The 27,276-nt window shown below is 41.9% G+C and overlaps 1 protein-coding gene across 4 annotated transcripts in view; it reads right to left on the bottom strand.

Moving 5' to 3' along the window:
- Positions 1-27,276, bottom strand: part of NCOA3 (nuclear receptor coactivator 3) — a 449,566-nt gene that overhangs the window by 210,603 nt on the left and 211,687 nt on the right. For all 4 annotated transcript variants that reach the window (XM_085619414.1, XM_085619419.1, XM_085619415.1 and 1 more), the window contains 9 exons: positions 23,697-23,871; positions 21,590-21,775; positions 21,317-21,421; positions 20,436-20,576; positions 18,440-18,587; positions 17,775-18,166; positions 15,394-16,268; positions 13,065-13,185; positions 9,666-9,860 (listed from right to left, as the gene is read on the bottom strand). In XM_085619414.1, coding sequence (XP_085475540.1) covers positions 9,666-9,860; positions 13,065-13,185; positions 15,394-16,268; positions 17,775-18,166; positions 18,440-18,587; positions 20,436-20,576; positions 21,317-21,421; positions 21,590-21,775; positions 23,697-23,871 — 2,338 coding nt within the window. The remainder of the gene's footprint in view (positions 1-9,665; positions 9,861-13,064; positions 13,186-15,393; positions 16,269-17,774; positions 18,167-18,439; positions 18,588-20,435; positions 20,577-21,316; positions 21,422-21,589; positions 21,776-23,696; positions 23,872-27,276) is intronic.

The raw sequence follows: 27,276 nt of genomic DNA, 5'->3' as shown, positions 1-27,276 counted from the left end.
ACAGAACCACACACAGAACCACACACAGAACCACACACAGAACCACACCAAGCATTGGCATAGCCAATATGTCACGCCTTTGGGACCTTATAAGTGTTTAGCCACGCAACAGTTGATGTGGTTGCACCAAGGATATTGTGCTGCATAACTAAATACTTAAAAGGTCCCAAAATCGAGACATATTGGCTATGCCAATGCTTGTTTTTACTTTTAGGGGAGGCAGAGTGGGTCGCATGTGAATCCAGAAAATTCTTCAAGCTGTAAAACTACTCCTACTGGTAAGTAACCATTTCATTTTGCAGCGTGAATCCTTTTCTGGATTCACATGCTGTGCATTAGATTACGTAGCGGTTACACCCAAGGTTGGGTGGCTGTGGTGAGAGGTAGTCTTGGCAAACTGCTGTTGAAGCACCTTCTGTCCAATTTGAGTCTCCTTACTCATTTTTATGTCCACACAGTAATGCTTTGTAAAGGTGTATGGTGATGCCCATGTTACTGCTGCACAAATAGTGTCAATGGGTACATTAGCCATGAAGGCTACGGTAGCTCCTTTCCTTCTAGGGGAGTGAGCTGTAGATTGTATAATGAGTTCTTTTTTGGCATAGGCATAACACGACTGGATGGTTTGTACTATCCATCGTGCAATTGTTGCCTTTGTGACTGGTGATCCTGTGAGCGTACGCAACAAACAATTGTTTTGCGCATTTGTTCTGTTCTTTGTAAATAGTACAGCAACGCTCTCCTTACATCCAGGGTATGGAGACTTTTTTCAGCTTTAATCTTTGGATATTTGAAGATAGTCATCAGGAGAATATTTTGATAGAAGTGGTATTTTGATACTACCTTCGGTACGAAATGTGGGTTTGTTTTCGAAATCACCTTGTCTTTATGAATTTGTAGGTATGGCTCTTGTATTGTTAAGAGCCTGTAACTCACTTACTCCCTGTAGGGAGGTAATGGCGATGAGAAAAGCGGTTATAAAAGGGATGTGTTTAAGATCTGCCTTGTGCATGGGTTCAAAGGGCTTTGTCAGTTGTGAAAGCACTGTATTTAGACTCCATGTGGGTACAGGAGCTGCCCTTGGTGGGGCAATCCTTTTTGTTCCTTCTGAGAATGTTTCAATTAGAGACCTTGTGAAGAAACTTTTGCATGCTCTCTCTCTTGTTTATGCTACAATGGCAGCTAGGTGCAACTTTATTCTTGAGTAGTTGATGTTGCTGTCCAGGAGATAAGTGATTACTGTCTCCTGCGTACTGATTGAATCCATCTGATTGTTATCAGTGCACCACGTGGTGTATCGCTTACATTTTGCTGCATAGCATTTTCTTGTCGATTGTTTCCTTGCCTCTTTTAGAATTTCCATAGTTCTTAAAAGCAGTTTGAGGTGACCAAATTCTATGTATTCAGGCGCCAAGCTGCTAGGTGCAGTGTCGCTGCTTTCGGGTGAAGAATTTGGCCCGGTTGCATTGTTAGCAGATCCTGGTCTGCTTTGATCCTTATCTTCCCCTTGGATAGTTTCAGTAGGGTTGAGTACCATGTTTGCCTTGGCCATTGAGGGGCAATGAGAATCATGTTTGCTCCTGTGTTTTGCTTTATCTAGTACTCTTTGTATTCGGGGTATCAGTGGAAAAGCGTAAGCAAATGTCTGACCAGTTGAGTGAAAGTGCATTCCCCTTTGACAGGTGATGTGGAAACTCAGGCAAAGGACTGGCATTTCTTGTTCTGCATTGTTGCACACAGATCTATCACTGGAGTTCCCCAGCGATGGATCAGGTATTGAACTGCTGTTTTAACTCCCATTCATGAGAGCAGTTCTGTCTGCTCAGCTGATCCGCTGTAATGTTGTCTACTCCTGGCAAATGCAGGTTGATCTCTTGAGCCAGTGCCCACTGCCAGATGTCCTGTGCTAGTTTGCTCAGTGGAAAGGACTTTGTACAGCCTTGTTTGTTGAGGTAGAACATTGTTGTGGTATTGTCTGTCTGGACCAGCCCAGTTTTGCCCTGAAAGTGTTTTTGGAATGCCTTAAATGCCAGAAAGACAGTCTGCATCTCCACATAGTTGTTGTGTTTTATGGACTCTTGTTTGTTCCAATAACCATGTACTTTGAGCTGGTGGAAGTGTGCTCTTAACCGTTGAGGGATGGGTCTGTGGTGATTGTTACAGATGGAGTTGGGTTTTGTTGTTGGATGCCCACCATTGTATCTGTGCCTGCACCCTTTGTGTAACAACCACTAGATCTTTCCAACTCCCTGTGGCTTGAGACCAGCTGTTCGTAAGCCATTCCTGGAATGGGCTCATGTGTAGGCGAGCGTGAGGAATCAGTGGGATGCAGGATGCCATCATGCCCATCAGTTTCATGACCTTCCTCATTGTCAGATTGTCCCTTCTGGTACAGAGTCGCTTCGTGGTGGATAGCTTGTATTCTCTTTTCAGTTGGCTACGCTTTTGCAGTTATTGAATTTAATCGTGCTCCTAGGAAGTTTCTCCATTCTGGATTTGTAGATGATTTTTTGTGGTTTATTGAGAAACCCAGTTTTTGAAGCGTTTGTACAGCTGTTTGAACATGATTTTGGCATGCTTGTTTTGAGTGTGCCCTTATGAACCTGTCGTCTAGATAGGGATGGACAAGGATTCCTTCCCTTCTCAGATGCTCTACCACTGCTGCCAGGCACTTTGTGAAGACACGTGGTGCTGATTTTATTCCGAAAGGAAGTACCTTGAATTGATAATGTGTTCCTTTGTGTAGGAATTGTAAGTACTTTGTGTCCCTTGTTCATCAGGATATGCAAGTAGGGGTCTTGGAGGTCTATGGTTGCCATATAATCCCCCTTTTTGTATCTGCGGGATTATTTCTTGCAGGGTACACATTTTAAAGCGTTGTGTTAATATGAACGTGTTTATGAACCTTAGGTCCAGAATTGGTCTTGGAGACAGATCCTATTTGGGTACCAGGAAATATGGTCGTAGAGAGCTGACTTAAGGCAAGCATTTGCTATGTTCTTGCCTTCCTGGACGATGGATTGTCCTATTTTTTTGTCTTCTTCTGGGAGCTTGCTAAGAAGCTCCGCTTCGTCTTCCCACTGTTGGCGGCAATATCTATTCAGCAAGGCAATAGAATTAGCAATATGCCATTGCGTAGCTGCTTCATTTTCCTCCCCACCATGCCCATTCTTTTACTCTCCTTCTGCATTGGCTCTCCTTCTGGCTGTGGTGACAATGATTGAGTCTGGCACTGTGTTCCCTTGACTGTACTTGGGGTTCTTTGAGGAGGCTTTGTACTATTTCTCTACTCTGGGTGTTATTATCTTGCTTGTGACTGGTTCCTTAAAGGTTCTTTGCCTTGAGCCAGAATACTGGGAAGCATAGGTAGGTACTTTACTCCCTTTGTGGCAGGGGCAAGGGTTTCTAATAGAAAACATGTTTTTACTTTGTCTTCCTCGAGGGTGACTCAGAGCTGGTCTGCTGCCCTATTAACTATGCCATTAGAAAAGGCTATGTTGTCTGGAGGCGAAGCTTTCGAAGGATAACTGCATATCTCCTCCTCGGGGCTTTTGGTGTCGATTACGTTCCACGTATCAAGATTTTTGGAGATTCATCAGGAAGGTCTTCATATTCCTCGAGGTCTTTGTCTCCAGGTTCTGGAGTGAGAGGTGATTCGAAGATATCGTCTTCTCCTCCTTCAGCGTCTTCCGCCTCTTCGGCATCAATGTTCCCTGGTTCGACAATCGGAGCGTTCTTTGTTTCAAAGACTGGAGTTTTCAGGGTTCGAAAATCCTTTAGGGATTCGTCAAACTTTTTTTTCTTTTGGAGAATTGCCGTCATCTCCTCTTCGAGCCTCTCTTCTTTTCGACCTTGAGAGCCCTCTCTGTGTCGGAAGCCGGGGATTTTCTCTTTTTGCTTGTGCCTACATCCAACTTTGAAGCGTGGCGCTTTTCTTCACGGGTTCGGTTTTGACCCTTGGTTTCGGCGTCTTCTGCGATTTTACCTCCTCTGTAACCTCTGTTTGGGTTCCGTGGGGCTCTTTCAATCGCGGCTGACCTTCGATCGCCTTTTTGCTCTACGTCAGGGTTGCCTTGGGTTTTCCTTTGTGTTTGTGGCCCTTCAGTTCAGACAGATGTGTATGGTGTCTCACCTTATCCGTCTCATTTGTTGGCTCGCTCGTCTTTTTCAGGGCACAGGCCTTTACGGAGTCCCCTTCTTCAATTTCGACGTCAGACCCCTCGTGCGTCGATTCTGCTGGCACTCACTGTTCGTTCTCATCGCTGGAAGAACCCAGCTTTATGAGGGGTGTCTGTGACATTATGGCGTAGTGGGCCTCTCTCTGCTTGCGGTGGGTTCCCAGAGTTTGGCAGGAACGCCGTGCAGGCCTGGCAGTTTTTGTACTGGTGGTCTCTAGCTAGGCAGAGGATACAGACATTGTGCAGGTCGCGTTGAGCGAATTTGTGGTGGCACTTGGGACAAAACTTGAAAGGGGTATTTTCCACATCCCCTACCTCGCAATTTGTGGACTGATGAGGTCCTCTGTGTTATCTGCCCCGGAGCTTCACCGGAATTGTGATCTTCGCTGGTTAGGTCAATGATAAATGAGCTTCACTGCAATTTTTTCCTGGTTTTCTTGAAGTTTGTGAAAAAACTTAAAAATCTTCGGAGCTTCCCGACTTGCTTCTAGACCCAACGGCGGGAAAAAGAATCTGAAGATGGCTACCACACACGTCGACCTCCAAGATACCGTCTGACGTCAAACAAGGGACATACCTGGCCCCAAATGGTGGTCAACAGCGACCAAAACAAACGGGAAAAAAACAAGAAAACAAAGACAATTCCGGACCCAACCACTAGATGGCGGAATAATGCACAGCATGTGAAACCAGAAAAGGATTCACACAGCAAAACAATTACACTGTTTTTGGAAAGATTTGGCACTGGGGACGTGGTTAGCAGGAACCCATTGCACTTCCATTCGAACTCACATGAAATACCGGGCAAAGAAGCATTGGCATAGCCAATAGGTCTCGCCTTTTGGACCTTATAAGTGTTTAGCCATGCAACAGTTGCATAGCTAAATACTTATAAGGTCCCAAAAGCGAGACCTATTGGCTATGCCAGGCGGCCGCAAAAGTAATCGCGATCGCAATCAAACATCAAAGCAATTGCAGAAAAGCGGTGCGCGCGCGCCCGCGCACATCCACTGTAGCTCTAGGCTGGCCTGGTAGCACTTTTTGGAGCCCTCTCAAAAAGTCTCGCCAGACCAGCGCATGCGCTGGGTCAAGCGAGACCTAAAAACTGCCCCATTCCGGTAGGTTACTACTTCTTGACCAGCAGTTTGGGACTGATGCAGCAGTCAAAGAGAAAGTGGAAGTAAAGACAGAAAGAGAGGAGAGTGCGGTGAGAAAAATGGGGGAGTGTTTTCTGCATAATTATAGATTTTCTACATTTGGCGCATAATTCATCATCTGCTGATTAACCGGCAGATTTCAACAAAAAAATTAGTTTCTAGCTCAAACAGATCAAAAGTCACTAAAAACGTGTTGACACTTGTTGCTGTACAGTGGTAGAGCCTTTGCAAATGTTGACTGGTCACCTGTCTGTTGCTAAGGAGGTGAAACCTTTGCCCAGATAATGCTAATGTATAAAAGTTCTAAAATAAGGTGGCAATGCTTCGCTACTAAATTCCTTTGGAGTGGGAGGGCGAGCACGTTTGGCCCTGACCACCTGCCGGATCCCCTCCTTTGATGGGGGTATGGGGATGACACATCTGTATCTCTACTTTTTGGCAGCGCGCCTTCTAGTCATCCATGACTGGTTTAATGGGGGTTGGGCAGACCCAGCATACTGGCTCGAGTTGAGCCTCCCAAAAATTCAATCCATGATGTACGGGGGAACCTTTCCGTCTCAGTTGCCCGACGTGACGCGCTCCATGTTGCTGGCCTGGCGGGCGGCCCTACGCCACACTCGCTGGACACGTAGGCTGACTCAATCCACACCCCTCTGGCAGGGAACCTGGCTCCACGAGGTTAGTGGGTTGTGGGGGTTTAACTCGTGGGACCTCATCGGGGTATCGCAGCTTGGGGATGTCTCGGCCAACGGCCATCCGCATTCATTTCAGGAACTCCAGACCTGTTATTCCCTTCACCCATCCCAATTTTACAAATATCTGCAGCTGCGGCACGCCCTCCGCTCGCATCTTCCTGACGAGACAAGGCTTCCGGAGTACAGTCCTCCCGAGGCGCAGACCATGTTGGGCGACTTGGGCAGAGGGGGCATTTCCCGCACTCTCATCAACAATACTCCCACTTCGTTGGACAGGCTGCGGGACCAATGGGTGGAGTGGGTGGGCCCTCTTGATAAGGCTGATTGGCGTGACGTCCTTATGGCCCCAAAGACGATCACAGCATCCGCCAAGCTTAGGTTGATCCAGCTCTACTATCTACACGCTGCCTACCTCACGCGCCTACATCGCGCAGGCTTGCGCCCAAATGCATCCTGTTCTAGGTGTGGCTGTGATCCCGCTGATTTTTTCCACATGGTCTGGTAATGCCCTCGCCTGGCGCGATTCTGGGGATCCATTGAGGAGGAGCTCACGGAGGTTCTGGGCTGGACGGTTCCCCATGACCCACGTCATTCCTTACTGGGGATCACGGACGGGCTGGATGAGACCAGGAATGAAAAGATCTTCCTTAACACGGCCATGATTGTGGCCAAGCGCGATATCGCGGCAGCGTGGAAATGCCCCGAACCACCCGACCCGGGGAGATGGCGTGGGGGAGTGGACTGGTGCGCAACCCAAGAAAAAACCCTGTATGTCACACGAGGATGCCCTAGGAAATACCATAAGGTGTGGGGGAAATGGTTGGGTACTATGGACTGATTGCCACAATTTGTCTGATCTGTGATGGTGTATGCCCGAATGGGCAGGGGACTGTGGGATGTCATGCTGCTGTGAAGGTTCCTGACTCATTGTGTTCCGTGCTCTTGCTGATCTTCTTCCTCTTTGTTTTGTATGTAATCATTTTCAAAACAATAACATTTGTTTATCAAAAAAAAAAGGTGGCAATGCTAACACATAATGTGTTGCAGTATGCCACATAGTTTGCCTTTTCAAGCCATATAATCTAGTCAATCATGCCACATAATTTGGTCCTCCTTTGCTGCGTAATGCAAGTGGTCCTGGGTAAAATTAGTGTTCATTCACCATGCAAGTGCCAGATTCATTGCTTAACAGAAACTAAGAATTTATAATAGTAAAAAGTGAAATTTAAAAACTGAACATCTTGTAAGCTCTGTGTAACTTAAGGGATAGCTCTGCTGTGTGAGGCCTGAGCCTGTACGGTTTGTGAAACTTAAAATATATATCTGCTTCTTGAAAGCGGACTCTTGTAAGATCTGTGTAACTTGAGGGGTAGATCTGCTGCAGGAAATGAGAGCCTGTACACTGTTGTTCACCCAAGGCATAGCTGTGTTGTGAGATGCATGAGCTTGTGAGGGATAGAGCTGCTGTCTAAATTCAGTGCCTCGTGTTTTGCTTAAGGATGGCAACAAGCCCCTTGAAATCCCATGTTTGCCTGTTTTCTTCTGCTGTTTGTGTGAGCAGCAAGCAGTGGGGTTTGGTCCCGGTTAGAACACTTGAGAAAACATTAAATTCTACACAGATTACTCTATCTCCCCTTGCCTAAAGTTACAAATATGTGTAGTGCAAGGAGCTGTTCTTGGATTTCCGCATCCACCACTGGTCCCTGTAAGCGATTTGCGCTCAATCGCTAATGACCCAGCTAGTTAGTTCCTAGAGAGTTTCTACTATATGTGCTCAGGATAGAAATAAATTAAAGTAGCATTATTTTAATGTTATACATAGGCTCTCCTCAGCAATGGTAGGAACTTGAAAGGTACCTTTGCCCGGAATCACAGGACCTTCAGCCGACGCTGGAACCTGGCTCCCCACCTGCAAAGTCGATACCTCTGCCCATTAAGCCACTTCCTCTCCGATTGAGACCAAGTGGGATGGAGGAGCATAACATTAAGTAGGGCAGCTTCCTGCTGCGCCCCTTGGAATATTGGCACCTCGAACCCAGCTCACCCACACCCAAGGACGGCCCTGCCCTGGTGAGGTCGGGAACCACTTTTACTCACGTCACGTTCCAGGACGCCGAAAAGCGCGTGTCTGAAAGACGCCATTTGTTGTTTGGCCAATATGGCACGTGAGTGAGAAGCGCGCGAGTTTTGATGACGTGTTAGAAACACTGTGCACCAAATGGCACACGAGATTTCATGAGGTGTTAGAACCATGGGGTACCAAATGTCCCTGTGTGTGTTGCGAAGTGTGTGAGAATAGACAATCACGTATGTAGGAGCTACATTTATTTGAAGTGAAATTCTGTATCATTTGATAAATGAAGTACACAAAATATAAAATTCCATGATTAATTGGTGTAGGTTATTAAAAAAAGTCAAACACTATAAATTAATATAAACAGAACAGACTGTTGGACAATTGTCTGTCATTTTTTGTTCTCGCTCACTAACATGGTATTGTTCATGATCCTCAGCATTGAGAAAAGCAACACAGAAGTCTCTCAAATAAAAGCCCCCTAGAAAAACGCTGAGCTTGTCATGGCCAGGCACAGACTGCAGTCTTCGTTTAAACAAGACGCGCGGCCGTGAGACCCGCCCTGTGGTGGGGTCCGTGATTTTAGCGATGCCTGGAGGAGGGGGGGGGGGGGTTCAAAACTTGCGACCTACCTAATTTTTATTAATGAGGTAGGTCAATTTGCAATCCCCTATGAGTTGCTGAATGAAACTCTTGGGAGTTTCATAGATTAGGAATAGCGATTACCCAATATCTATTCGCTTAAAAACGCAATTAGGTAATCACTATTCCAAATGTTGATGTATGTGGCCCATGATATACCCAACTGGATATATACAGTGTCTCTCTTCGCCTTCATGCGAATTAGTGAATTCCAAACTGTCACGCTCTCACCCAAGTTGTTAGATAAATACTCTCTATGCTATTGTCAATTACAGGTCACTTTCCATTTAAACTGCTTGCAATGCAAAGTATCGGCAACTATCATCTGCATTGGGACCAGCTCTCCACTCCAGCAATGAAGGTCAGAGCTTTCAGATGTGCTACGTTTTAACTCCTGGAATAACCAAAGTGTAGTTTTCTCTCAACATTGCTATGTCATGGGTGGAAGCCAAAACGTGAGCCATGCTATTCTCCAAGGGACACTGCAAATGACAACTTCGGAGTACAGGGACTTGACAAAAGGGAAGTTATCTTACAGAGATACAAGGTTGCAACTAATAAATGAAGAACTATGCTGACTGAGTGTACTATGAGGTACTTGTAAACAATGAAGGAGCATTTCTCAATGGAAAAGATTCTTGCCTGTGTTGAAATATCAGGTGCTCCTATCTCTCGATATAATGCTAACAATTAACAAGAAGTGGCTGAAATAAGGAATAGACTGGTTTGAAAAGTATGATGTACAAAGTAAACATTAAAAACCCAGAAAAATATACCATTTATGCCTGCCCACAAGACGGCGCAGAAGCATAGTACAGACTGCAGACAAGGCTCGGGCATCTCCGATGCCTTTAAAGACTCCAAGAATCCCATACAGTGGCTCTTTTTACCACATTAATTGAAAAACAAATTTTCTTACCTATGGTGGCTCCAAAACTATCTTGGCTTTCCATCATTCTTGGGCTCCCCATCACATTCTGCTTTGGCAATGAAGAGAATGAATTGACGCTTCTCATAGGCGGGCTGGTACCTACGTTCATAGGGCTATCCAGAGACATTGCGCGATTGAAAGGTGGACGAGTCATCTGTGCAGACTGTGGACTCCGCATGCCTCCTAAAATCGAATAAAAAATTCTCATCATAAATGACAAATAAAACATTACTTGTACATACACTCAAAACATAATAATAGATATGTTTAACTGCACAGTAAACTGAGGGCAGGTTGTTCTCTCACATTGGCATTCTTGACATCAGAGTATTGCCCATTCAACAGCAAAATCTACTAGTTCTGAGGGTCATTTCAACGTACATGTGTGTACTGTCATTTTTCCCATAGAACTGAGTAAAAAGTATGTCCGTATAAAGTGTTTTTCAAGCGGAGAGGGTGCTTGTGGAATTAAAGAAGGTGGCGGTTTATCTTGAATTAATTTTGCTTTGACTTAAAGAATGAACAATTTGCATACCATTCTTAAACCTTTGAGTTCACACAGTATAAGAAAGATCATCAACTACTTCAGGACTTCAAAGAGTTAACACAAGTATTTCTAAATTTGAACTATATAACAAGAGGATAGCTTTGTTGCAATCCTTCACAGTGTTGACAGCGAACGTGTTGTCAAGGCTGGCTTTACATAGGGGTTGGGTGTCTTTAGTAGTAGATTCTGCGATTCTTATCCAAATATTTTTTTGACCATGTTTCTGCAACCGGCTGGTGTTTTGTGACCTGGATGAGGAAAACAAAATGGTTTCTTACCTGTTGGAGTAGATTTACAGCTTGAAGAGGATTCCTGGATTGATAAACTGTGCATTATTCCGCCATCTAGTGGTTGGTCCAGAATTATTTTGTATAGTAGTAGTAGTCGTCCTACTCCACTAGATTTTTGTTGGGCGTCAACTGTCCCACCATTTGGTGTCTAATCCAGCCTTTCCTCACGTCATATGCCCTCCCCGGAAGTTTCCACGTGAAGTCACCATCTATGAATTCTTTTTTGGGATTGCGCGCTCATCTTCTGATGGTGGGTGAATTGCACGTGAACCCAGGAATTCCATGAAGCTGCAAAACTACTCCTACAGGTAAGAAACCATTTTGTTTTGCAGTGTGAATCTTTTCTGGCTTCATATGCTGTGCATTGATTTTTAAACGGTTTTTAACGTTGTGGTGGTGGGGTTGAAAAGGAGTTTGAGCTTGTAAATAAAGGTTTCAATACTCTTTGTCCCACTTGAGCTTCTTTATTCATTTGAATGTATATGTAGTAGAGCTTCGTAAAAGTGTGCACTGATAACCAAGTTGTTGTTTTTTTTTTTGTAGATTGAGCCTTTGTGTTAAATTGGAGTTGCACTCCTGCTGTTTCATAGCACATTTGTATTGTGTGGTGAGATCCATCTAGAAATGGTACTATTTTCACTGGTTTCCCTTTTTTGTGTTTGCGAATGACACAAACAATTGTTGTCTTCGCCTGATTGGTCTAGTTCTCCATATAATACATTATTGTCCTTTTGGCGTCTATCGTGTGTAGAGGGCTCTCTGCTGGAGTTTATGGATCCTGAAAAAAGCTTGGTATTTAAATTAATTAATTTGAACAAATTATATAATCATCGGTAAGAAATGACAGTCTGTCCTCATGACTTTTCTGCCTGTGTATTTGCATATATGATTCCTGGAACGTGAGTGTTTATAATTCACTCACTCTGTGAGATGTCATTATAATAAGGAAAGCGGTCTTTAAAGTGACCATTTTTAAGAATACTTTGCGAAGTGGTTCGAAAGGATTTTCACTAATTGTGTTAGCTAACACTAGATTTAATTTCAATGTTGGAGTTGGTGATTTTCTTGAAGATGCTAATCTTTTTGCTCCCTCTAGGAATCTTTTGATACTGGTGTGGTGAAGAAACTCCTTGCTATATGGACCCTTGTGAAAGCCACTATTGCTGCCAAAAGGACATCTAGATGTTCTGACAAATGGGCTATAAATGTAGTAATACATTTCACAGATAAAGTTACAGCAATGAAGAGGTTGAGAAGTCAACCCACTGCCATAAGTTGTAAAAGAAGAAGACTGGTGTAGCTTGTGGAGTCAAGTGAATTTAAGAAGGCCAGATTGTTTTGAGGCACCATGTCGAACCCTCAGAAAAGATTCGCAGACATGAGTTGTTGGAGTAGGAGGAGTATAGTGTACAGTGTCATCTAGTCAAACTGGCTTTGAGTTTCAGTGGGTGACCAATGATAAGCATGTAAGCTGTGTTGGAGCAACCCGAGAAAGAGCAGACTTAAGGCATCCATGGCTGATGAGAGTTCTACTGGAACTGCTTTGCAAATTAGGGACTCTCTGAAACTGATATTTTAATTAAATCTTCCCTAATGATATAGTAACAAAGATTCACAGGTGAATCTATAATCTACTTAGAATGTACGTTTAGCCAGTATTCTGAAATGGATAGTAGGTCTAGCTCATGTCAATCAATGACATTGACTAAGTAGGTATAAAGGACATTTGCAAAGCAGCCACTTTGCAGAATACACCAAGGAGTGAAGTTTTGCTGTTACGTCAGGGTAGTAGTGGTGATAAAACAGGATGAGCCTATTCAGATTTGAAGGAGGCTGGTTGGGGACATGGAGGTAGACATGATGGGAAAGGATGTTGCTGATTTGGAAGGTAAAGAGTTAGAACAGAAGGGCCTTTCCCTTTACTAGTGAATTAAAAATACAGCTGTAAGGAACTGAAAGGACTAACATATTGGCAACATTTATCTTGTGGGATTAGAGGAGGCACTTTTGAGAAAAGCTGTATCAGCAGCATCCTTTGTAGGGAAAAAAACAACTAAGCTATGGTTTAATCAAGAAAATAAATAAATTAAACTTGGAGTTTCAAAATTAGCAAGTCTGTTTACTCTTCAAATAATCATCCTCAAAATGATTGACTCACAGTGGCTAAAGGTTCTGCAGGGATATGTGCCATTTTCCTCAATGCACAAGTTGGCTAACATAGCAAGGGCTACGCTATGTACTACAAGGAGGGGCCTTAATGGTTTAGGGCTTCTAGCCAGTACTGGACAACCCAACATTTGTGAAACAAATAACATATCGTGGTAGGTCAGTCTTTTGTGTCTAAACACCCAATAGCAGCAACAGAACAAGCATAAAGAGTATGTGAAAATACCATTATTTAGTTTTAGTAAAATTCCATAAAGCCCATGAGAATAACCTAGTAGAGGATATCCAGGAACAAACTTGGGCTTAATTAATTTAGCAGCGTAGGAGATTCTTATATATAAAAATATATTAATTTACTGTACACATTAAGTAAAGACGACATACCTTGAAAAATGGGTTGCTTAGCTCCAAGGTTACTTGAATTAGATGATATAGCATTATTGTAGAAGTCAGAACTTGTCAAATCACCCAAGATGGCATCCAAATTATCCAAGTCTCCACTTATCTGAAATAAAAAGGTGTTTAACATCACATGCTAACAATTTATTGACCATTCTTGTGTGGTCATAGAAAATGGAACATTTGTCTGATTGGACTGCCTTGAAAGAAAGCTAATATTTCAAAGGCATTTTACATTTACCCCAAATTACAAAGCACAGCTAAATCCAGGCACCTCAAAGTCACAATCCTCAGGGAAAGTGATCAATTCTTTAGAAGAGCCAAAACCCTACTGGAGATGCTTACTAAATAATTTCTATCTTCAGATTCATTGGATTAACTTGATCTAAATGGAAACACTAAGGTAGCTTGGTTCTATTGTTAACAAGATCTAAAGTTTGCCACAGTATTTCTTTCATGCTTCAAACCATAGCATGTGGTGTCAACTGTAGAATTGTTTTCAATAATCGGCAATTAATGTACAGTAACTTGGTTAGCAGTTAACACGGTTGCATAAAAAGAAGTCATGCACACAGTTCTAAAAGCACCCACCATCCAAATAAAAAGTATCACAAATATACATTTGCAGAAACTAATTCAGTCTTAGAATACATTGTAGTTTAGTTAAGATCCACATTTCACACCTATTGCAAGGATATATTTTCCCACCGGGCAGAAATCGTGTGTCTGTAGGTCCAAACATTTTGGGTTATATTTTTTCATTAATCCAACTTACTGCCCTTCAAGAAATTAGTTGAAAACAAGTCTCTTTGTTGGTTGTCTATGTTAGCAGGCCTAGATATAGTTAAATAATTTATTTGAAAGTTAAGACTTCAAAGACAGTACACATACAATTCAGAATGGCTTTCCACACAGGATGCTTTTTTTATTTGAAGTGTGCAAAATGTACATAACACCACAAAAATGTCAAGAAAACTGCATGAAATTATGCGTAATTTTGAAATCTGCAAAGGGTGGCCCCCATTCGTTGTATCATTACGTTTTTCTCCTGCAACATGTAATTGAGTATGCACCTAGAACTAGTAGCAATGAAATTAGTCAGCTACTCATGAACTTCACCCACTCTTTTCCAGCCCATGAGGCAGAGAACGAGCAGCAAATACAGAACACAGCAGTCAGTGCCTGCACGGGCCTCTGGGATTAGAATGGAGTGAACCCACACGTTTGCAGAAGATTAAAATATTTTCTTAAATGCTCACTATACTGATAGGCATTCAACAGTTTTTGGCCACAGCACAACAGTATGAACCACCAAAGTCATTTGATGAGCAAAACCAGGGCATTTACAAAACATTCCCTTTGATTTCCATATCCCTCAATAGGAGTTCTCAGTACAGATGCAAACATTAAAAGTCTTAATGTTGACTAACACAACTGACTTAACTATTTAGGGATCAGTTTCTTGCTACTGTAATCACACTTCCTACATCAAAACCAATGTTTTGGGACAATCACTAAACCAACTATTTTGACATTCCAAGTGTTTGGTAAATCTTGCTGGTAACGCCCAATAACCTAACTAGTTCCTAATCTAATTAACAATTCCTACAGTTTGTTGAGTGCAAGCCTCATTTACTTTCTGCACTTTACAACTTACCTTAAAGAAAGTGCAATGATCCCAAAATATTTTTTTCATCTGATAAATGGTGTGAAGATTGACATTAAGTTTCTGGTTTTCTTTTGATCCTTCCAAATCAGTTTTACATTAATGATCTCAAAATGGAATTCTATTTTTATATAGCTCTAGATACAAGTAAAGACTTCAAAGCCACATTACGTTGGTTTTGGTCTTCTTTCAGCTTGAGAAATCCAAGTCGAAATTCCTCACTTTTCTCATTTTATCGCTACTTTAGTGTCATTGTGACATGACAGGTTAAAGTCAGCAATGAGCAAGGTCGAACAGGCAACTCTGAACACTATTTTTCTGCAGCTCCGAATGGTTGAATTACACACCATTAGTACCCAGATATCTGCTGCACCACTTCATTTGGCTTCTGAACCCATTTTAGGCTCTTAATGGTCAGGGATGCCAAATAAAGCAAAAGTGGGGTAGTGTACAATATGCATCAAAAAGAAAATTTCCACTTTACAGAAACAGTTTAAAATTAGAGGCATTAAAAGAAGTTGTTTCACTCACTTCATTTTGAAACGCTGACTAAGCTCTCTAAATGGCTACTGAAAATCAATCATCAATTCCTTTAAACATCATGGTGGTAAAATACACTGAAAAACTACAACCTCATAGCATACACACCTCTTCAGCTGGTTCAGTCTTTATTTTGACCTCCTTCTCTTGACTTGAAGTTGGAAGAGTGGAACTGCTGCATTGGCCGATTTTATTATCCATGACTTCTAGTTTAGGTTTTATGTCCTTTGAAAGTTGATCTTTTGCATCATCGCTATCCAACAAGAATCGAAGTAATGCATTGTTTTCTTTTTTCTTAGGACTCAACTGTTCTTGCTTCACTCTTCCTTCTGCACAAGGTGCTGGGTTGTTGGAATCCTGGAAGCTATCTTTGCCTGTAGCTTCAGCTGTGATCTTGGCAACCTCAGCAGGAGAGTTCCCATTTTTTAGTAATTTGTGTAAAATCTTGTGCTTCTCTTGCAGTTGGGAACCATGCAAGTTTGAAGTAGAAGACACACCAGCCGATGTTGAGGAAGAAACCCCTGAAGGACTGGTGACATTGGAAGACTCCTTGCACCCAGAATCAATCATAGAGTTTGGTACATTGGCAAGTGCTCTTTCATCTGTATTACAGGTCAGTAACTGGAGAAGTTTTCTATGTCCCTTGCTCTCAGGCTGTCCCCTTTGACTTTCTATCCCTTCCAGAATGCCTTCTTTGCTGTCTTTCTCGCTAAGGTGGTCTCTGTTCGACTGGCATATGGAAGTCTCCACTTGGTTTTGGTCACAGTAAACACCTGAAGGACTTTTACAGTCATGACTACCCACTTTACTGTGAGGCACAGTATTCATATTTGGAGAGGTGTCAAGCTTGGGGCCTGGTGAAGACAATGTTGACAAAAGAGAAGTCCCAACACCTTCGCTGATTGCATGAAGAGCACTCAGGGAACTGCTAGAGAAACTGCCACACCCAGAGCTGCTTGCAGTACCTATTGGTGAATGCACACCTAGAAGCACAAATGAGCAAGTTACAATCAAATAAAAAAACAAAGTCAAATACCGTATTGAGTTCTGAAGTAGGTGTTTGTTCAGATAAAAAAGAATTTTAAAAAACAGTTAAATTCTACACAACGGCTTATTAAATAAAGCAGAAAAGACATTGTATTTAAAAGCTCTAGAGCAGGTTAAGAATATTCAGTAAGTTCAAATGTTCTGTGGTTACTTCAAAAAATAAAAGGCCACTGATCAAATGGAAAACAATTTAATAAACACTTTCTGAAGCCATGTAAAATGCACAAGTTAAAAAGATGAGTTGCTGAGTAGGAAAAAATGCAGTTAATGTACTGTAAATTAGTGTCCAATTAATTTAATAAACATTTAAGAAATTAGTAAATTAATAAAAAACAAGTGCAAAGAGTTTTAAAGTAACTCAAGTCATACCTCAAGGCATCATTGTGGCCTTCAGTTTAGCACACCAATCTGCCACCTTTTCTTAGACATTACAGTTCAAGTAAGCAAACACAAGTAGGGCCAAGCTGCTATTCACTCAGAAACCATACTGACTGGTTATAGCACTAATACATGCAGGTAACAGAACATAGCCCATTTTCTCCCTTAAAGGCAGGACCACACATTAAAAATTCACCATTTCTAAACTGGGATTACTATTCCAACATACATCTAAATTAAGAGCCTCCCACTGAAAGCTTTTGTCAAAAGCGGTCCCAAGAAAAAGCACAGCAGGTCTGTGAGGTCTCCCATATTATAAGAAAACCCTAGACAAAACAAAACTACCCCATTCCCAGAGTAATACTTTTATTTCTTCAATGTAAAAAAAGAAAAATCCCCACAAATTGAATTTGCCTGGATATTAAAATTTGGAGAGCCAGAAAAACAATCTTGCACATCTGAAAATGTAATTTCGAGAATTCTCGTCAACATGAAATGTTCCAGAAAGCACCTGCCTTAGATATCCTCGCAAACTATTTCATAATGTGATTCTTTTTGTTCCCAAACTTTGTAGGTGTGCTTCCGAGTGGCCTAAGTGGGATTTTAAATTAATCTCTCCAGCCTTAACCATGAAGTCAAAACAAAAATTCACTGATTTACAAAACTAATTAAAATCAATGAGTATACCAACTCCCTTAAAATAATTGCATGTAGGATAACAATGAATAACTGCCATGCTTTAGAGTTAATCCAGCAATCAAAATACTTTCATTCATGTGGTTATACCTAGTCAATATGCATGCAAAAATGGCTGAACAGACCCAAGTTACTACATGATTGGGTTGAGGAGCATTTTACAAAGTGCTTTTGAAAGGGTGTGTTTGCAATTATTCTTACAGTCACAAATTAATACCAGCTTATATGTTGATGGAAAAGGTCCATGAAATATACAGCACATGTAAAGACAGATGCAGTTGCATTACCAGCTAGCCGTACTTCAGTAGCACACCATGCAATAAACCAACTTAAGCAGGAAAAAAATAATGCTTAATGGCATACTGTACCTGCCACTGGGGAAAATTGATTTGAACTCATCTTTGGACTTCCTCTATTTCTAGGGGAAATCATTACATTTTGCTGGTTTGTGCTCATGCCAGGACTGCCATGTGGCGGACTACTCATGTTTACCCCATAATTATTCTGATAAGATGATTGCTGCACTTGCTGCATCTGTGGTCCAGAGTTTACAGACCCCATATTGCCAGGTCCACCATACCGCATGCCAGTCATCTGCCCCATTGTGTTAGGCTCCACAGGACCATAGTTCCTGCTCTGGACAGGCATGCCATGCCCTGGCGACATGTTCATAGCACCAGCTGCACCAGTACTTCCAGTTGTAGGTGCTCGAATGCCTTGTGCCATTGGGTTATGGTTAGGCCTGTATCCATTCTGCTCTCTGAAATTACAACAAAGGGTAAAAACATTGGGAGACAGTACCTTCTTTATACAATGGTATGTTTTCTGTATAAAATAATTTCAGAACACTGTTCCCCCATGAGATGTGACTGTATAACAAAACAATGCACACTTCAAGGGTTATGCCTAGAAGAATACAGTTGAACCTTAATACCCAGTAAATTGCTGTTGGAAAGATATAGATTTTAGTCCAGCGGTGTTTGAGTGGGGTGTAAACTGCAGACTTTTATAAAAACGTGAACAGTTGTCTTACCTTTGTAGAAAGTGCGTGGAAACAAATCCATGAGGGTCATTATTTACTGCATTTCGGAACAATTTACTTTTTGTTTGAGCAGTCACCAAAGTACCATCTGCCAAGGAAAATCTATACAGTGGTGTTTCAGCATGGCCATGCAAATAAGCTGTAAAAAATAAAAATTAAGGTGAATTTTAAAATATTTTTTGCTGTTTGCCTTCACAACTTTGGACAACCTGAATAAATGACCACAACAATGTGAGAAAATAAGGGGTGGACGGACTAATCAAACATGTAATGATAACTTGGTGACATGTATAGTTACCCTTTACTGAAAGGCATTATTATAAAGACTAACTCTGACCAACAGGTCACATCCCTACTCCCGAACTAGCTTTAACGATCAGTTATACTAATTGAGCCCAACATGTATCCAATTATGTACTGTCCAACCGTATTTCATCCAACCTCCAATCTCCATTTCTGTATAATATCAGTGCATAAATTCTACCATACAGCTCCCTTTGCCTTTGAAAAATACTATCCCGCTCAGTGGACATTTGTCTCCAACTTCACTTGCTTCCTGCACTACTTTAATCTTCATCCCCACAATTTTCTATTTCTAGACATATCCCTTTAAGATAGTTACCAAAGGAGTTGGTCCAATCTTCAATTTTAAAGGTTGTTCTTAAACCCTTGATCTTCTTTTTTACTTTGCAACTTCAAACAACAGATAACATTATGAGGCTGCACAGATGTCCCCACTAGCATAGTCACCGTATAAAATGTAATAAAGTCCATAAGTACCCCAAAGGGTCCCTACTGATACCCACTGTCTACAACTCCATATCCCTTCCAATGACCTCCTTGAATTGAGACAGTCAGATCATCTGATTATACAGCTCCAATTTTCTTTTGTAAACTCATTTGACTACTTTTTCCTCAACTATAGCTGCATTCGCTCCATCTAATTAAGAGAACAGCTAAACAGACAAAACCCTAATACTATGAATGTATGCCTGCCATTGCAGGAAAGTGCCCCTTTGTGACATGGTCATCCCCACATTTTGCCTGGTATTCGATGGCTGGTCTCCTGCAGGCACCCAAAGAAAAAACTGTGAGGACTCCAAACAGCTCCAAGCCCACACCTGCCAGCACCACTGCACCCGTAGCTCCAAGCCAGAGTGGTAACCCAGCCCTCCAGAGCTGAAGACCACCTTGGGTTCTCCCAGTTGTTGACAACCAAGGACGCCTGTAGCACCTGAGTGGAATTATGAGATTTTTGCGGCTACAGCATTTTCTGCACGATTAGGGATTCAGAGCATTTGCCACATAAATCTGCTGCATAAGCTGCAGCTTTTAACACATTTTGTTTCTAGTTGATATGGATCAAAAGTTACATAAACGTATTGCTGCGAGGTTGAGACCCTTCGCAAAGATTGACTGGTCACCTTTCTGTTGCTTATGGCCATAACTGGGTGCGAGAATAATGAGGTGAAAGCTTTACCCAGAACAATTAGTGTAAAAATGACAAAATAATAAAACTATCACAAGCAATACCACAATTTGCCTCTTCTTGCCACATAATGTAGTCAACTGTGCAGCATAATTTGGCACTCCACTACCGCATAATTGCAGTGGCTCTACTTTACTTATGATGATTACAATAAAGCAGACAGTACTGGAACTGTGACTGCTGCAAATACATGAATGACGAAAAACATCTATATTGAAGAAATGTGTTCAGGTGAAGGCATGTGATCAAAAAATATGATCGGACAAACAAAGCATTGTCACTGTAACTAGGGCTAAAGCAATTACACATTTTAGCTAACCAAGACTGACAGGCCAGGAAAAAAAAGTGTAGAAAGAAGAAAAGTTAACATGATCACAGAAACCTTCAGATCTAAAGTGGCAAGTGCAACTTAATTCACCTGAATTTAGCATTTTTCCTCTTACATTTCTGAGTTGAGGCAATTTAATGTTTGATTTACTGTACATCTAAATAGTTTACCTTCTTGATAGTGGCGTTTGTATGTCCAAGGCTGTCCTTCATTGTGGCACAGAAACCTCTGAATACATCTTCGAATTATATCTTCAAAGCCAGGCCTCATGGAAGACCGAAGTGAGTTTGTATCTATATTGAGAACTTTTCCTGCCAAAGAAATTGCCTTTAGTTAGAAAATAAGTCTATCTAGGTTTTCTTTGACTGAAAGAAAATAACGACTAAGTACAATAAAATATTTTAAAAATAAGGGCAAGACTGGAAGTCATAAAGAGGATTATACTGATCTGAAGCATCAAAATATAACCTAGTAGTTAAGCTGGCATCATCTAGTATATCCCTATTATAACGAAATGCCAAAGGAAATCGCTCCAAAGAAGTCACTAGAATTTGCCTTCTCCTAGTTGACTTGACAGAGAATGGATGATGGGAAGGAAGGTTGCCACCATTCTGTCTATATAGAGTGATGGCAAGAAACCTTATGAAGACATTCTTCACTGCAGATCTAAAAATTAATCTAGAATGAACTCCATTTCAAGAGGACTGTGCATCAACAGCTTCGAAATTGATGTAGCCATGTCAGATGCTATATGTAGTCTGTTTACAAAATTAGTCAAACTATTAATTGTAAATTGGGGTACAACAGTGTGGGGCCTGAAAACAATGGTTTGTCATGCACTGAAAGGCCGAAACCACTTTTGTTATGATAATGAACTAGAAAAACATTGTAGCCCTCTTTAAAAAACGAAATTATCTTTAAATAAAATTAGATTTCATTTGTAAAATAAATACAATATTTATTTTCTGATCCACATAAGCTTGTTTGCGTTCCAAAATATACACAAACGCATAACAGAACTTACAAACCATGAACACGATCAGACTCTTACCTGAAAGATCATGCCTAGTAATAAAACTCTCCGGGGCTGAAGGAAATGAACGCTCCATTGTTGGTGGGATACGTCGTGCCACGCAAATCATACAAGACTGCAAATCTGTAAAAACATCAGTGATAAGTTGCCACTTTTTCAATCAGTTGAGCGGATTTGGAGAACATGATCAACATAGAAATGCTTTTGGGAAGTACCTACACAGATTAAAAACACAAGCGTCAACTGCTTACTGTAACAAATGTAAAAATTATTCTAGAGAAAACTTCTTACCTTCGCCATCATCCATCATGGCCCTTGGTTGAGACAAAGCAAAACACTGCATGGTTTCATATCGTTGGCGAGTGCCAATATTACCACTTGCATCCTCCAAAAGTTCATGGGAATGCTTCAACATGCGGCAAATAAATGTGTGACTTTTTTGCCTGGGAGCTTCATTAGTCCAAGGAACACCATTCACTGAAAATGCAAAACAAAATGTTATTGGCATTGAAAGGTTTTGCTTTATGCAAAAGAACAGTAGGGGTACTTGCTCGGAGATTTTATTAAAACTATGAAGAGTTGAGAGCAAGGGATTCATCCGCTCTGCAGATCTGAATGAGCAAGGAGAAATAAGTATTGCAAATAAACAGCAACAGGTTTACAAAAATATTTATGCAATGCACTGAATCAAAGTAATATTTGGATGCCACCTAGCTTCTATAATTAACCCCCTGCTGGAAAGAACAAATTCAAAGTGTATCACCTTTTGTTCACAAAAATGATATGGGGCAAGGTAAAGCACACAAACTTACAATGACCTCATTCCTTAACTTTGCCTGATGAATCTTCTGTTGCATAAAAAAGCGAGAAGGAAAGAAGTATAGAAATACAGGCATGGCTATCTGATTTGGCTAGGCCACTCATTTTCTTATCTCCTTGCAATCCTGTGGCCTGCTAAGGCCATTTAAGTAAACATTTTCGTTTTTGCTCTTTTGATTTTTAATACGTGGTCACACAATACTGTTTTAGATTTATGGCTGCTTCACTTAACAACCCAAATGTCATTATTTCAATCAACTAACGGGCATAAAATGCAGAACTTATGTACATTTAATTGTGAGATCTTAGACTTTTGATTAGTAGATCTGTCACAGAACATATAAAGTTATTGAAAATTAAGCACCTTTAATTCTTTTCATATTTCCCTGGTCAGACTGCAAGTTTTCCAGTAAGTTCAGTTTGTCTGAAGCTTAGCAAGCGCTTTTTGATTCATGCCTTCAAAGCATATATAAATACCCATCTAACTAAGCAATTAACAAATATCCAGGCCTAAAAATTAACTGGCATAAAAGAGAATTCATTCTAGAGTGAATAATGAATACGTTCATTGGATTGGATTGTTTAATGCATCGTCTCTGCTTGAATCTACAGATTCAAGAAATGTATCCTTACTGTTAATAGAGCAGCTTTCCATTCCTAACAGTTTTGTAAACAGGATAAGCCATGTTAAAAAAGCCCTTGCGGCATGGATGGTGGCACTAGCTGGATGGAAGTAGATAAATGAGAACTGTTGTAATGAAGACAGGAATCGGGGTACAGAAGATTCAATCTTTACTGAAAGTCTCCTTTTTTCCACCTATTCAGCGCCCTACGCTCACTTCACAGAATAAAATTCTCATCCCAAAATTCTAAGTCAGGCAGTATTACCAACTGTGGAAATGTACCATGAACAACAATGCTAAGGGAAAACATGAGGAATGCACTGTAATAATTAATAAAACAGAATTATGAATATTGAATAAAAGAATAATATAACAAGTCCTCTTAGTGGGCTCAAATTCAGGGTCCTCTTGTGCCACAACCTTTGCTGTATATGACCAGCGCAAAAACTGGAAGGGGTGTCCTATGCAGAATCATGTGGCTGCTAAGGTGATTAAGGGAGTCTCGCCCTCTGGGATGAAGGTTAAGTGACACAACATTGTGCTGACTATTCTCCAGTAACTGCTTGCACTACATCACTGAGGTAAGCTGTGCAAAGCAGGACATTGCTAGTATTTAACAATGGTGAGTTGGAGCATAGTAGCAGCATCAGTGAATGATTGTGCTGTAGTTTAACTGGGATTCAGCAACAACAAAAGTTGTCTCAATACCAAACTCACCTCCTTTGTACAGCATAAATTATAACAAATTTGGTGAATGCTGAATTCATCAACAACAAGCATAGTAACTTCAACAATGTGTTCCATGTGGTTGTGTCCCCCAGCTATCTTCAATGCCCGGTAAAATAAACATGAACTAACCTAAAACCACCGACCTAGGGGGGACCCAAATATGGCACCTCAAGTTAGCATTAAACACACTGTTCTCTTGGTAGTCTATAACAATTTAGAAAGATCACCTGCAGACTTGGGAAGGTTCTTCAGAAAATCTTTACGATCTTCTTCAAACAGGATGCTGTATACACTGGTATTCACCAGATCCTCTTGCTTGTACTGCAAATACTGAGTGACATTTTCAGAAACAAATACAATGGTCCCCTCTCGATTGACCACAAAAAGAAAACCATCCAAGGCCTACAAAAACAAGTTTTGACAAAGATTAGTAAAGTACAATATTGGTGCCCTACTATAAAGCACATAAAGTAGGAAAAGACTAAGCAATAAGAAAATAAGTTACTTACCTGTAACTACAGATTTCCAGCATTGGTATCCTTCATAGATTCACATGTTTGAATCATTCCCAATCTTCGAAGTGGGAGTTCAACGGTACTATATTAAAGAAGTACGTATAACTAACATAAGCTATAAAGGCACTAGGCCATGTATTTAATAGCCTATCTGTGCCCTTTTTTTTTTCTTGAAGGACTAAACTTCAACTATGACTAATCAGGCCGTAGCAACCTCTAGAACACTCCTAAGAGAGGCAAATGTCACTGTGGTTTTCAAACACAAGTGGGGATAACATCCCTAGTGATAAGTGGAGCCTCTTAGGGGAGGAGGGTGGGTCGCATGTTAATCTATAAAAGACACCAAAATTGGATAACAGCAGTTGCAGGTAAGTAGGAATATGGTACTTACCAGTATGCATCTGTTCTTGGCATGTAGAGCTGCAGATCTATACACTGTGCATAGATCGCCATCTGGTGTTGGGCCCGGATGTTTGCAGTTTGTTTTTCTTCTTGGACTGTCTTTGGAAGTCACGAGTTCGGCGACTCCTCCTTCGGTCCGTACTGCGCATGGGCTTCGGCTCCATCCTCAGATTGTTTTTCGCCAGCAGGGAAAAGATGGAGCGTAGTGATAATAGTGAAGAAACCCATGTGTGTTGTATCTAAATAAGATAGCCTGGAACGGATACAGGTAGCCGGGGAGGCGGGTGGGCGTGTATAGATCTGCAGCTCTACATGCCAAGAACAGATGCATACTGGTAAGTAGCATATTCCGTTCGAGGCATATGAGCTGCAGATTATACACTGTGCATAGATTATTTAGCAGTACCCAACCCTAGCGGCGACCACCGGTATCCGTTGCAGTAGTTTGAAACAGTGTCTTTAATACAGCCTGGCCCACACTAGCTTGTTGTTTGGAGTGCACATCTACACAGTAATGTTTTGTGAAGGTGTGCGGTGTTGACCATGTGGCTGCCTTGCAGATGTCATCTAAGGGTATGTTCCCTAGAAAAGCCATAGAAGCCCCTAGCTTTCTTGTAGAGTGGGCTTTAGGTGGAACAGATAATGTTCTTTTTGCTTTGTGATAGCAAATTTGTATACACTTTACAATCCACCTAGCTATCCCTGATTTTGAAATGGGGTTGCCTTAATGAGGTGGAGAGAAGGAGACGAACAACTGTTTAGTCTTTTTGAAAAGTTGCGTTCTTTGTATGTAGTACAGTAAGGCCCTTTTAACATCAAGTGTATGTAGAGCCCTTTCCGCAACAGATTGAGGTTGCGAGAAAAAAACCGGTAACTCCACCGATTGATTAAGATGGAAGGGGGAAATTACCTTGGGCAGAAATTTTGGATTTGTGCGAAGTATCACCTTGCTGTGATGTACTTGTAAAAAGGGTTCTTGTATAGTGAACGCTTGTATCTCGCTAACCCTTCTAAGGGAAGTGATAGCTACGAGGAAAGCTGTTTTCCAAGTGAGGAACTGTAGCTCACATTTATGCATTGGTTCGAAAGGCGGACCCATTAGCCTTGTAAGAACTACGTTTAGATTGCATACAGGTGAGGGTGGTGCCCTGGGTGGGATTACTCTTTTAAGGCCTTCCATAAAGGCTTTAATAGCAGACACTCTGAACAGTGATAAATGCTGTCTGTTTTGTAGGTAAGCAGCAATTGCTGCTAGGTGTAGACGGATGGATGAGTACGCCAGGTTACACCTTTGAAGATGGAGCAGATAGCATATGATGTGCTGTATGGATACATCTAAAGGGTTGATTGTATTGTTACGGCAGTAAACAACAAATCTCTTCCACTTTGCGGCATAGCATGCTCGAGTGGTAGGACGTCTGGCTTCCTTGATAATGTTCATGCAATCAGGGGGAAGGTTAAGGTATCCAAATTCTAAGATTTCAGGAGCCAGATCGCAAGGTTGAGCTGAGCTGGGTCCGGGTGCCTGATTTCTCCATGGTTCTGGGTTAGGAGGCATGGGGACAGGTGCAGTTTTTGATGTGGTACCACCGATAGCTGTAGTAGTGTGGTGTACCACGGCTGCCTGGCCCATGTTGGGGCTACCAGAATGAGTGTGAGGGAGTGCTGTTGTAGCTTCCTTACCAGTAACGGAATTAGTGGGAGAGGTGGAAAGGCGAATGCAAATTTGCCTGACCAATTCATCCATATCGCATTGCCTTTGGACAATGGGTGTGGGTGTCTGGCGGCGAAGCTTGGGCATTTTTTGTTTGTGGGTGGCGAAGAGGTCTATCTGAGGATGCCCCCACTTGTGAAAGAATGGGTGAAGAACTTGTGGATGCAGTTCCCATTCGTGCATTTGCTGCGTTTGTCTGCTGAGCAGAGCTGCCATGGTGTTTTGTATGCCTGGGACGTGTTGTGCCAGGAGAAAGATTTTTTGTGGAATTGCCCATCTCCATATGCTCTGTGCTAAGCGGGAGAGCTGGGGAGAGTGTGTCCCCCCCTGTTTTTGAATATAATACATTGCAGTCATATTGTCTGTGCGAATGAGGCCTGCCTTGGCTGAAATTTGTTTCTGAAACGATTTCAGGGCTAGAAAGATCGCCAATAACTCCAGATGGTTGATGTGGAGTAACCTTTGTTGTGGCGTCCATAGACCTTGCACCGTGAGGTGTAATAGATGCGCTCCCCAGCCGGAGAGCGATGCGTCCGTTGTTAGAAACACCTGAGGAACCGGGTCCAGGAACGGTCGCCCTTTGGAAAGGTTTGTGGTGTTCCACCACTGCAGAGATCGATGGGTGCGGCCGTCCACCAACACCAGATCAGTCAGCTGTCCCTGTCCCTGGGCCTGGGCCTGGTTCCACTGGCGTGCTAGGCACTCTTGGAGTGGACGCATGTGAAGTCTTGCATGGGGCACTATGAAAATGCAAGACGCCATCATCCCTATTAGTTTCATGAACACTCTTGCTGGAAGAGAGTGCTGAAGAAGGAACTTTTGGCGCAGGGCTTGCATGCTTGCGATTCTGGCTGAGTTGGGATAGGCTATAGCTTTTGAGGTGTCTATAGTGGCACCGAGGTATTGCTTTGTGTGAGACGGTATCAAGTGGGACTTTTGGTGGTTCACCGTAAAGCCTAGGTGGTGGAGTAGTTGGATGGTAGTGTTTGTATGCTGCACACACTGGTGGTAGGACGCGGCTTTTATGAGCCAGTCGTCCAGGTAGGGGGAAGACGTGAATGTTTTGTCTTCTGAGGTGTGCTGCCACTACTGCCAGGCATTTGGTAAACACCCGTGGTGCGGTTGTGACCCCAAAGGGGAGAACCTTGAACTGATAATGTTGGCCGTCCACCACAA

This window comes from Triturus cristatus, chromosome 7, assembly GCF_964204655.1.
Source record: "Triturus cristatus chromosome 7, aTriCri1.1, whole genome shotgun sequence".
In the NCBI taxonomy this organism is placed as follows: Eukaryota; Metazoa; Chordata; class Amphibia; order Caudata; family Salamandridae; genus Triturus; species Triturus cristatus.
This window is presented reverse-complemented; position numbering and strand designations above follow the sequence as displayed.